This window comes from Acipenser ruthenus, chromosome 27 (assembly GCF_902713425.1).
Source record: "Acipenser ruthenus chromosome 27, fAciRut3.2 maternal haplotype, whole genome shotgun sequence".
NCBI lineage: Eukaryota > Metazoa > Chordata > Actinopteri > Acipenseriformes > Acipenseridae > Acipenser > Acipenser ruthenus.
In genome coordinates this window covers 11193442-11206800 of record NC_081215.1, presented here as the reverse complement: position 1 = coordinate 11206800, position 13359 = coordinate 11193442, and the positions used below count along the sequence as shown (strand labels likewise).

At 39.3% G+C, this 13359-nt stretch overlaps 1 protein-coding gene across 6 annotated transcripts in view; it reads left to right on the top strand.

Annotated features, from left to right (window-relative positions):
* LOC117432348 (C-type lectin domain family 7 member A-like) overlaps positions 1–13359 on the top strand; it is a 79043-nt gene that overhangs the window by 53810 nt on the left and 11874 nt on the right. For all 6 annotated transcript variants that reach the window (XM_034905044.2, XM_034054128.3, XM_034054130.3 and 3 more), the window contains exons 7-9: positions 39–227; positions 1167–1318; positions 12630–12745. In XM_034905044.2, coding sequence (XP_034760935.1) covers positions 39–227; positions 1167–1318; positions 12630–12745 — 457 coding nt within the window. The remainder of the gene's footprint in view (positions 1–38; positions 228–1166; positions 1319–12629; positions 12746–13359) is intronic.

Below are 13359 nucleotides of genomic sequence, written 5' to 3'. Positions count from 1 at the left end.
TCTCTGGGGGTCTGTGTAAGATGTGTCGTTTCTCTCAGGTTCCAGGACGTCTCGAGGAAATGGTTTGCATAGCAGCCCTATTCCAGTTGATCCTGAACAAGAGGAGAAAGTGGATGAAGTCAACAAAGGCCTGCCCACACACTCCAGCTTCACAGGAAATTGCTCCGATATGGAGTCCCTTTTCTTTGAGGTGGTGTTGGGGAGCAATATCACAAAAAACTGCAACAGTAAGAGTCTAATAAAAACATACAATGCTCACTATTCCAATACATATTTATAAAATCCCCAAAAAATAATATAAAAATACACAATACTCTTGTGATAAGTTATACTATTTTGCCACATCTTTCTTTCTTGTGCAGTTATATTTTTTTGTCAATAATCTTATTTTGTTTTGAAAATTGAAAAAACAAACCAATAAACTAATTGTACATTTTAGATAAAGGTGTCTTTATTATAAATACAAACATATATTATTTTTGTTTGAGTTTACACTAGTGCTGTTTTGCTCTTAAATCATCTCATCATAATCTAGACTATATCGCCACCTGCTAGACACCTAAGAATTACAACTTTAATCTCAGTGTGCTGAAATAAAATCTGCCATAATCGGAGTAAAGCACAGTACTGGCAGGTGCACTGAGATATACCCCTCACCTCTGTGAAAGGGGTACAGAGAGACAAAGAAAGAGATGTCTGCTGTTTGTATTTTTATTACTAAAACTAGGTTTTAACTAGGTTGTTGGAAACAAAATGGCAGTTGTAGTCTGAGAACCCAGATTCAAAGGCATGAACAAGATGCTAGTGAATTAGCCATTTATCCGCCTAGATTGGAGAGCAGGCCTCCAAAGAAGAAAACGTATGCCTCACTTTGGAGTTTTACATATGTACAAGACACTACCAATCCAATTGTGATGAAACTTGTTTAGAAAATTCATTAGCACAAGATATGAGGCTACCCAGATTCTGGGGATATAAAGAGGTGCCTGTCAGTTTGTCTTTAAATTCTGTGTGTGTGTGCGGGTCAACGATTTGCCCACATCTAGAGAACTGCTCATCTAATTGGGATGAAACTTGGTTAGCACATTTACTTATTGTTGCTCCTGTGTTTGTAGCTGAGGTTATGTGTAAGTTACTCACATGCATCCTTGTTTCTTACTCAATAGGTCAGATGTGTGAATTGTGTTTGAAGGGCTGGGTGCTGTTCAATCACAAGTGCTACATGTTTTCAAAGGATATCATGCCCTGGAATGCCAGCCAGGCTCAGTGCAGATCAAAGGGCGGTGACTTGGTGAAGATACAGAGTGAGGAGGAGCAGGTAGGTGAATGAGCCTGGCTATCCCAGGCCAGGGAGCTGGTGGAGGTGTCTGGACAAACGTTTGCATATGTAATGAGCCTGGCTGTCCCAGGCCAGGGAGCTGGTGGAGGTGTCTGGACAAACGTTTGCATATGTAATGAGCCTGGCTGTCCCAGGCCAGGGAGCTGGTGGAGGTGTCTGGACAAACGTTTGCATATGTAATTAGCCTGGCTGTCCCAGGCCAGGAAGCTGGTGGAGGTGCTTACTGTATATAGATAAGTTTAAGCACATCTTACTACCAACATGTTTAATCTGAAATAATACTCTAAATGAAATACAACTAGGGGCAAAATCATTAACTGGTTGTATGTTAGAAAGTAGACGTGGAATTCAAGTTTCATTGTAAATTCCTCTAGAAAACCTGACAGAAAAACAAACCCATACTGTTTCTTGCTGGTAAAGTACAATGTGGTTAGACAGTTGAGGGCATTGTGCCCTGAAAGAGTTAACTTTTAGGCAGGCTTGTGTTGCCATGCAATCATGCCAGATTGTCTTGTCTTTCATGCCAGCACATCCTGGTATTTTGTCTGGTGGCTGTTGTATAAGTTCAGTGTTTTATCTTCAAGATGTGCAATTAAACACAACATGCTGCTGCTGCATGAATTACAAGGATGTGACCTTCAGCTGAAGAGATCTCTGGTTTGAGCTGAGTTTCTACAAACGTAAAGGACAAAATTTCACCTCTTTACACTGCACACCTGTATACAGTATACATATACACAAACCCAATTTTCAGAAATAAGTTTAACGGTAGAAACAGTTAAGTTGATCGTCTATATTTCTTTGTTTTCCTTTGTACATGCACTTGTGTTCTTTCTTTTCAGCTGCTGTTTAAATATTAAGTATACATACACACAGTGTAACTATTAAAACCCAGTTCAACACTCCCAGTTGAGTCACATGCCTCGCTCTAACTATTAAAACCCAGTTCTACACTCCCAGTTTAGTCACGTGCCTCGATCTAACTATTAAAACCCAGTTCAACACTCCCAGTTTAGCCACATGCCTCGATCTAACTATTAAAACCCAGTTCAACACTCCCAGTTTAGCCACATGCCTCGATCTAACTATTAAAACCCAGTTCAACACTCCCAGTTTAGTCACATGCCTCGCTCTAACTATTAAAACCCAGTTCTACACTCCCAGTTTAGTCACGTGCCTCGATCTAACTATTAAAACCCAGTTCAACACTCCCAGTTTAGCCACATGCCTCGATCTAACTATTAAAACCCAGTTCAACACTCCCAGTTTAGCCACATGCCTCGATGTAACTTATGTACTTTTTTTTTTGTGGTTCTTAACACTCTTAACTGTCTTGCAAACCATGAGTACTGAACACTGATTAGATGAAAGCATTGGTCGCACATGTGCACCTAAAACTAAATTAATGATCACACCAACAACTTTCTTGATTACATATGCGTCCAAATTGGGCACACCATAGAGTCCTGCATATCTGCAGATCACTCTACTGGTATAAAGAAACAGCAGACTAGTCAGCTAATCCAATCGAACAATATGCATCATTTTTCCTTTTCAGCATCAGACAATTAAACTGTTTATGAAATGAACCTATAATTAAAGTGATTAAGGATTTCTAAATATATCATGATCTGATTTTTATAATCCATTTGAAGGATGTTTTTTTTCATATCACAGACATGAAACTATTATGTAAAAAAAAACATTTGTGTAGTTGTGCAAACACATACAGTGCCTTGCGAAAGTATTCGGCCCCCTTGAACTTTGCGACCTTTTGCCACATTTCAGGCTTCAAACATAAAGATATGAAACTGTAATTTTTTGTGAAGAATCAACAACAAGTGGGACACAATCATGGATTGGAACGAAATTTATTGGATATTTCAAACTTTTTTAACAAATAAAAAACTGAAAAATTGGGCGTGCAAAATTATTCAGCCCCCTTAAGTTAATACTTTGTAGCGCCACCTTTTGCTGCGATTACAGCTGTAAGTCGCTTGGGGTATGTCTCTATCAGTTTTGCACATCGAGAGACTGAAATTTTTGCCCATTCCTCCTTGCAAAACAGCTCGAGCTCAGTGAGGTTGGATGGAGAGCATTTGTGAACAGCAGTTTTCAGTTCTTTCCACAGATTCTCGATTGGATTCAGGTCTGGACTTTGACTTGGCCATTCTAACACCTGGATATGTTTATTTGTGAACCATTCCATTGTAGATTTTGCTTTATGTTTTGGATCATTGTCTTGTTGGAAGACAAATCTCCGTCCCAGTCTCAGGTCTTTTGCAGACTCCATCAGGTTTTCTTCCAGAATGGTCCTTTATTTGGCTCCATCCATCTTCCCATCAATTTTAACCATCTTCCCTGTCCCTGCTGAAGAAAAGCAGGCCCAAACCATGATGCTGCCACCACCATGTTTGACAGTGGGGATGGTGTGTTCAGGGTGATGAGCTGTGTTGCTTTTACGCCAAACATAACGTTTTGCATTGTTGCCAAAAAGTTCGATTTTGGTTTCATCTGACCAGAGCACCTTCTTCCACATGTTTGGTGTGTCTCCCAGGTGGCTTGTGGCAAACTGTAAACGACACTTTTTATGGATATCTTTAAGAAATGGCTTTCTTCTTGCCACTCTTCCATAAAGGCCAGATTTGTGCAGTATACGACTGATTGTTGTCCTATGGACAGAGTCTCCCACCTCAGCTGTAGATCTCTGCAGTTCATCCAGAGTGATCATGGGCCTCTTGGCTGCATCTCTGATCAGACTTCTCCTTGTATGAGCTGAAAGTTTAGAGGGACGGCCAGGTCTTGGTAGATTTGCAGTGGTCTGATACTCCTTCCATTTCAATATTATCGCTTGCACAGTGCTCCTTGGGATGTTTAAAGCTTGGGAAATCTTTTTGTATCCAAATCCGGCTTTAAACTTCTCCACAACAGTATCTCGGACCTGCCTGGTGTGTTCCTTGTTCTTCATGATGCTCTCTGCGCTTTAAACGGACCTCCTGAGACTATCACAGTGCAGGTGCATTTATACGGAGACTTGATTACACACAGGTGGATTCTATTTATCATCATTAGTCATTTAGGTCAACATTGGATCATTCAGAGATCCTCACTGAACTTCTGGAGAGAGTTTGCTGCACTGAAAGTAAAGGGGCTGAATAATTTTGCACGCCCAATTTTTCAGTTTTTTATTTGTTAAAAAAGTTTGAAATATCCAATAAATTTCGTTCCACTTCATGATTGTGTCCCACTTGTTGTTGATTCTTCACAAAAAATTACAGTTTCATATCTTTATGTTTGAAGCCTGAAATGTGGCAAAAGGTCGCAAAGTTCAAGGGGGCCGAATACTTTCGCAAGGCACTGTATAAGAACAATCTGCCTTCATTCAATGTAATATTACAAAGCCTTACACCACCACCAATATGATTGCAAGCACAACACTTTTTTTGTTTGAAGGAGCAATTCATTTTATTGGGAGTAGTGAGCATGAAATTAAGTTCTCTTATTGCACACAAAATTATATTTCAGTAAAATAGAAAGCGAGAAGGCTGCATAGAAAACCTTTGTTCACAAAACATGTGTTAACTGTGACCAAACAAACTGAATCTAATTTAATTCCTTTTTCATGAGCTAAGCCGGTGTTAAGCCTCAAAGCAGATTTTGTTGGATGTTTCTGCTGTGTCTAAGAGGGGATCCAATTCTTTTCAATGGGCCTTTATACCCCATTGGGCGAGCCATTGCAAGGACTGAAATTTAATCTGAATTCCTTAGGTCAGTTATGTCTGTGGTTCTTGTGGCTCCTGACTTTATAAATTTCATTTTTCACAACTTATTTTAAAGAACATTTTAAATGCTTCTGACCTTAACCAGTCTGTAAACCCCGGGTGCAGTATCATGACTGACAGTGCTATCTCGAATGGGGACTCCATAAGTTGATGTAGCAACGAATGAAGTTGTACCTCTTTTAAATATTTATAGCCAAGATATTAGTCACACTTTAAAACATATGCATAAAAGATCTATATTCGTAATACTAATATATTGTGTACGATAACGTATTACAAGCAGTATAATGTGCATGATAATTACTATTACCAAATGCTTGAGGGTTTGTTTCTGAACACAACAATCACGTAATAAATTCCTCACAAACAATTCTGGATTTGCAGCATTTGACTGATCATTTATGTTCAGAACCCTCCTTCCGTGTGAACTGTGACACACAATACATACAGTATAGTTGTGAATACACAGGGGAGCTGCATTTGAACAAATAAAAAGTAAAGGTAGCACTTAAAAGTGTTTTTTCATATTTTTTTTTTGCATGTGATTTACCCCAGCGTTTTGTTTCCATGTTGAAATCCCTAGTTAACGGAGTTACAAGTATCCAGGAGTTCATGATTCATGATTATCAGGCTATTATCTTGTTTATATTAAGCGATGAAATGGTTGAATTGATTGTATGGAATGCCATTCTCCTCCTAATGATGTCATTTCAATCAATGTACATTTTTAAATAAGGTATACATATAAATATAACTAGAACTGCCAGGCAGTTTTACGACTTCCAAGCTCAGTACCAGGTGGAATGTTTGGCAAGCTGTAGCATTGCAGCACAAGTGTCAGCAACAGATCAGTTTTGGAGCAGTTTCAATTCAAAATACTGCATTAGTTCATTATCTCACAATACTTTATAACGTTAAACACCTTAGTAACCATGACCCTATATACACACTGTAAGGAGTTAGAAGCTAATTTTACATTTAACCTTAAGGAGAAGTCAAAAGGTCACGATCAAGGTAATTTTTTGAATAGAGCATATATGGTTTCCTAAATGTGTTGTATAGTAACCATAACCCTCTGTGCACTCTGGAAGGAGTTATAAGCTAGTTTTACATTTGGCCGAAGATTTTGAAAGATTTTTAAAGAAATGCGTCAGGTGGCCATATTGGTTTACGCACAAACACAATTTTTGAAAAAGTCAATTGTATTGACACAGGGATGATGCTTGTCAACTTTGGAGTTAAACAAATAAAAAGTTTTTCAGCTGAAGAAGTTTTAAATTTAAGAAGAAAATGTAGGTCTGGCGGCCATCTTGTTTTACAAAATAACTAAATTCTTCCCCATTTGAATTCCACTGTCCCCAGGATGATGCCTACCAAGTTAGGAGTTAGTTGGTTAAACGGTTTTCAAACAGAAGCAGTTTGATGTTTGGGCGTGTGTCAGTGAATTTGCTGGCAGCCATTTTGATATTAAAATTTATCGCTGCAACTTATGCTTCGTAACTTGAAGCGGGTTTGGTTGTTGATGACATCTGCAATGTTTCAAATCAATCGGTTCACTGGTTCCCCAGAAGAAGATTTTGAAAGATTTTTAAAGAAATGTGTCATGCGGCCATCTTGGTTTACGCACAAACACCATTTTTGAAAAAGTCAGTTGTATTGACACAGGGATGATGCTTGTCATCTTTGGAGTTATCAACTAAACTGTGATCAACTGAAGCGGTTTTAAATTTAAGAACGAAATGTAGGTCTGGCGGCCATCTTGTTTTATGAAAGAACACCATTTTGCCATATTTGAATGCCATTGTCCTCAGGATGATGCCTACCAAGTTAGGAGTTAGTTGGTTAAACGGTTTGCAAACAGAAGCAGTTTGATGTTTGGGCGCGTTTTTGCGGATTTGGTGGCAGCCATTTTGATAGTAAAATTTATCACAGCAACTTCTGCTTTCCAAACTTGAAGCGGGTTTGGTTGCTGATGACGTATGCGAAGTTTCAGATCAATTGGTTCACCGGTTCCCAAGAAGAAGATTTTGAAAGGTTTTTTCCAAAAAATACGTCAGGCTGCCATATTGATTGACGCAGGAGCGCAATTATTTTTCCATCTGAACTGTAATCTTCATGGGATTATGCCTCATGTTGATTGGTTACATCGCATGTGAATAGTAGCAGTTTAAAGTTTTGGGAGGAAAAACGACAATAATAAAAATAAATAAATAAAAGAAAATAATAATAATAATAATAATAATAATAATAATAATAATAATAATAATAATAATAATAATAATCATCATCATCATCATCTTTACAATAACAACAGGCTTCCCAAGACAGCTTGGAAGCCTAATAATAAAATGCTTAGATGCTGCCACGGTTTACGTGACCACAAGGACAGCTTCTTGATCCAGCTTTCGATTTAGACAGTGAAGGAAAAGACGTCTGTATCTCGTACTTGGAGTGATGTGTTAAGAATGTTAAAGTGATCAGAAATATCTGCCAGGTAAGCAAAAAAAGCCAGCCATTAAGCATCAACAAGCTTTTCGTTTTCTTTTTTTTTTCTTGTTGGCACTTCTTGCTGCGGTGCCACTCAGTTACCTTCATTACTTCCTTTTCCAACACTTCTGCAGGACTCTGTCGCTTTTTAAATATTTATAAATCAACATTTTGAACTCACGTCTCAACAAAAATCAGAGGCTGGACTAAACACTACAGGAGTGCATTGTGCTGATTGGCTGCCGTGGAAAGTTGGTTGCTAGGTAACCTGTTCAGAACGTTCAGACAAAGTGACGTAATGCCTAGCAACGCGCGGACGCCATTCTTGGAGGTGAAAAACGAAAGCAGGCAGCATACCGTCACATGTGTTTCCATTCTCGGAGAAACCCAATTTTCCCATACAAAACATACAGCAATGGCCTATATGTGGAAACCCTTGATGTTAAGGCTAAAGAAGGTATGAGGCCAAATTGTGCTTGGTTGGGCTTGAAAACGCCCGCACAAGTTGCCAGCAACTGTGTGGAGAGATGATCCTGGGGGTTGGGAAGACCATCAGTGGGGCGACATCGTGGATTATCTGGTCGAGGGCACAGGTAACAAAACTTTATATTTTCATTACAATATTCCCCACAAAAATATGGTCCTAGTTTAAAGCCTAATTTTGTATCCCATTCAGAAACGATAAAATGCTAAATTGTCTGTTTTTTTTGTTTGTTTTGTTTTGTTTTGTTTTTTACTGATTTCTGTGTCACACTAATCATCCGTAAAATGTTCTTTTTGATAAATGTACAGTGATACAAAAAGTTAAAAGTTAAAGTATTAAGTTAGAAATTATAAAGTTGAGTGCATTTCAGTCCAAGAAAACTTGTTTATATTCTCAATTACACTAACAAGCACTATAATTTTCTCAGCCTATTAGAAATGCCCTTAAAAAAAAAAAAATCTGTTATAATGATTTGGATTATTTTGCTTATTGATCAACAAACTTAAAAAATTGCTCATTACTGCAGATTTTATTAATTTCACTGATTGTGGATAGGATGTGTTGCTTTGTTAAAAAGTGCAGCCCTTTTAAAGATAACAGAAGTTACTAAAATTCTGAAAGAAAAATTGAAAGCTTTTGATCTATGTTGCCGTAAACATACATTTTAACCAATAAATTATGTATTTTTTTATTATAAACTTTCGTCGTTGTAACTGCATTGATACATGATATAAAAAATGTCCCATTTTTTTCACTGTAGAAATATGGTAACCCTGAACTTATACCATGGAGGTTTTAATAGAAAACTATAAAACCGGCATGCATGTGCTTATACTCAAGCCTCAACGTGTACGAAAACACAGATTTAGGAAAGATTCAGCAATAAGCAATTCACAATACATCTATACAAGGGATTATGCTATATGGGCCAACACTTTTGACAGTTAAGATTCTGTCATTAAACACAGTGCTCGAGTTCAGACCCACCCTTTTTTGTTTATATTTACTACCTTTTATAATTTTAAAAGAATCATACAGCTATATAAAGAGATGAAGTGGGTGCTGTAAACGTGTATGTGTAGTCTAAGGCCTTTGTTTTTTATGGTGGTGTGGCAGTACACAATACAAGATTTTTTGCATTTCTTTGGCTGCATGAGAACACTTTCTATACTGACTGTGCAAGCATTCGCAACCTCATTTAAAGGCACACAGTTTGAGAACCGTTGTTCTAAAGGATATCTATTAGGCTGTTTTAGATAACTTTTGAGTCCTCAGCAACCTACTGGTGAATACACATTTTTTTTTTCTTGTTTTTTTTTTTTTAATTTAGTCGTTGCCAATTAGTTTTTATTATTTTCTCCCCAATTTGAAATGCCCAATTATTTTTAGGCTCAGCTCACCACTACCACCCCTGCGCTGACTCGGGAGGGGCGAAGATGAACACACGCTGTCCTCCGAAGCGTGTGCCGTCAGCCGCCCGCTTCTTTACACTCTGCAGACTCACCGTGCAGCCGCCTCAGAGCTACAGCGTCGGAGGACAACGCAGCTTACAGGCAAGCCCGCAGGCGCCCGGCCAGACTACAGGGGTCGCTGGTGCACGGTGAGCCGAGGACACCCTGGCCGACCTAACCCTCCCTCCCACCGGACGACGCTCAGCCAATTGAGCGCCGCCCCCTGGGAGCTCCAGTCCACGGTTGGCTGTGGAATAGCCTGGACTCGAACCGGCGACGTCCAGGCTATAGAGCGCATCCTGCACTCTAGCGAGTGCTTTTACTGGATGCGCCACTTGGAAGCCCACCTAGTTTGTTCTTTTTAATGTCACATTTTTCCCGGCTTGTTAAATGACTTGCCATGGTGGCAGCAGTTGATGTGTGTTTGACATCCTTGATGTAGATATCTACATAGGCAGTTGATGGTGACTACACATGTCTGATGTGAACCCACCTACTGTACCAGTTAAGCAGTGTGTGCTGGAGGATGCAGTGATAAAGAGTTATCATCTCTCCACAGGTCATCCTTGAACTCCTAGCTGAATTGAGGGATGAGGTAGACCCCCCCTTGTCAATCTAGGGACAGCTATCCCTGCACATTCAGAATTGGGCAGACACATGACAAATGAAATTTAATAGAGAAAAGTGTAAAGTATTGCATGCAGGCAATAAAAATGTGCATTATAAATATCATATGGGAGATACTGAAATTGAAGAAGGGAACTATGAAAAAGACCTAGGAGTTTATGTCGACTCAGAAATGTCTTCATCTAGACAATGTGGAGAAGCTATAAAAAAGGCCAACAAGATGCTTGTATATGTTGTGAAAAGTGTTGAATTTAAATCAAGGGAAGTAATGTTAAAACTTTACAATGCATTAGTAAGGCCTCATCTAGAATATTGTGTTCAGTTCTGGTCACCTCGTTACAAAAAGAATATTGCTGCTCTAGAAAGATTGCAAAGAAGAGCGACCAGAATTATCCCGGGTTTAAAAGGCATGTCATATGCAGACAGGCTCAAAGAATTGAATCTGTTCACTCTTGAACAAAGAAGACTACGCGGATCTGATTCAAGCATTCAAAATTCTAAAAGGTATTGATGATGTCGACCCAGGGGACTTTTTCGACCTGAAAAAAGAAACAAGGACCAGGGGTCACAAATGGAGATTAGATAAAGGGGCATTCAGAACAGAAAATAGTAGGCACTTTTTTACACAGAGAATTGTGAGGGTCTGGAACCAACTCCCCAGTAATGTTGTTGAAGCTGACACCCTGGGATCCTTCAGAAGCTGCTTGATGAGATTCTTGGATCAATAAGCTACTAACAACCAAACGAGCAAGATGGGCCAAATGGCCTCCTCTCGTTTGTAAACTTTCTTATGTTCTTATGTTCTTATGTGTGCATGAGATATTATGTCCTGCGCATGACATAGTAGCCTCCCATTTTAATTTTTACACCATGCACCTAGGAGTTCCGTATATTACTATGTGTGACAGGGTGCTTGTGTCATGTGTGTAGGTAACTGCTGCTAAGGCAATGACAGAGAGACATGGGAGGTGGAGTTGAAACGCCAGCACAGGTGCGCAGGATTTATTAATACAAAACAAAGTAAATAAACAAAGGGGTCATGTGACGTTACCAGCGATGGTAACACACAGAGGACACATACCGCAAGCTGTACAAAAGGCAAAATAAAACAAAGTACAAAAACTACAAATAAAAGGTGCCACACAGGGCGAGCGCTAGCCTTATAAACGAGGCGTCCCGCTCCATGAACCGGCTACACTACTTAACCCTCACTATACATTACTTGGGATCACTATCCCCTAAACTAACCTACTTATGAGCCGGTATTCATACAATGACTCCTGCTGCTTCATACAACCTTGGCTGGGCATTGCCTTCACAAGCACCGCTTGCAGTTCCAGGGTTGCGTAGCTGTCATTCCCGCAGAGCGGACCCTCTCCTCCTGAGTATACGCAGCTCCCCTCTGTGGCATGGCGTTGCAGTCACCCCGAGCGATCTCCACCGGATGTTTTTAAACTGACAGACACTCGGTCAAGACCCACCCACCTGCTGATTGAGGACCAGCACAGCCAATCACTTGCTGCCCTTCCTCTCAACCAAGCCTAGCAGGCAGCAAGTCTCAATCGAGCGCCTGTCTGTAAACAATTATTTAATCACACAAATCAACTCCAAAAAGACGCACAATAAACCCATTCCCACATACAAATTATACCAACATTAATTCCCACCTGTGCAGGGCAATCGCCCTGTCACACTATGCCACACGTTATCGAGTTTATTTTCCAGCATATCAAGGACATGTTTTTGTGTCCTTCATAAACAAAACCAAAATCCAAAAAAAAGAAAGAAAAAATCTGAAATGGTTATGACAATTATAAATATCTGTATACTTGGAAAAGTACACAATAAATAACTTGTTTCACTCCAGATGTGTTACTATTCAAACCATCCTATTTATCTTTTCCAATTCACATATAATTCTATGGCAACATGAAAACAACCATGGTTGTTCTGGTTTTAGACCTGACCTCACCTGCCCTATGGTGACTACATTGTTGTCTGAAGTGAACCCACCTACTGTGCCAGTTAAGCAGTGTGTGTTGGAAAGCTTTGTCAGAACATGGGTCAGGTTAGGGCACAGTGGCGGCCTTACCTGACAATTTCATGTCTTTTTCGGAATTGTCAGCTATTACCGTCAAGTAAAACATATTTTTTTGTGTTTAATAATAAACTGGGGGGGGGGGGGGGGCAGAATTCAGGCAAGACAAATATGATCGACATGACTCTTCCCCTTTAGGTGGAATTTGGTTGTCTGAATGATTAATGTGATTGATTTTATCGGTGTGTGATAATAACCACAGTGATATCAGCAGCTATGTCCGTACTGACTCTGATAACATTCTGGGACATTTCATTGCAGTTAGAATAAGGGAAAGGAGGCTGACGTTTACAGGAGTCATTTTAAATGGGCTGGACTAACCTATAACCATGGTAACTATCACATTTTGTTTTATGTTTAGAAATTCATCTCAAGGATTATTCAAAAGAGGGGTGGCTTTTACTTCTGGATTGGATTGACTGATCAAGTCGGGAAAGGAGAATGGCGCTGGGTGGACAACACACCTCTGACAAAAGGGTGAGGAATTCAGTCCTGCCGTCAATTTGTAAGCAGATTTACGTCTCACATGTGCCGTTGCCATGGAAACATGCATGTGTTACAGTAAACATCCATCTTCATTTTTATATTAAAAAAGTACCATATCAGTTAAAGAAAGCTGTCTTACTTCAAGGTAGTCTAATTGACCTTGGGATAAATAAAGGAATCTCTTCTTCTGTATGTCACACTGTTTAAGTAAACCTGTTAATACAGATTGTTTTTTTTGATTTAGTAAATACGCAGAGGTTCAAGGTAAAATTAGTCCGTTTTCATAACAGGAACATTTTGGTCCCTACTAAGATGAATATAGCGTAATCACAATAAGATAGAACAGCCATTAAACAGTGAAATATACTTGCTATGGACCCATTAAGGAATTAATTATCTGCTGGAACCACCACCATGTTATAATATTCATCCCTGTGTCTTATGTTGGTTGTAAATAAAATTCAATAGTTGAAAATGAAAGAGTGCGCTCTCTCAAATTATCACGCAGCCCGTCTGTGAGGCTTGAATGAGCGTTAAATAGTTAATTGAATGATTGTTTTTTTCTGTATAAAAATGAACTGTGTCCTTCCGCAGTCTGCTGTGAT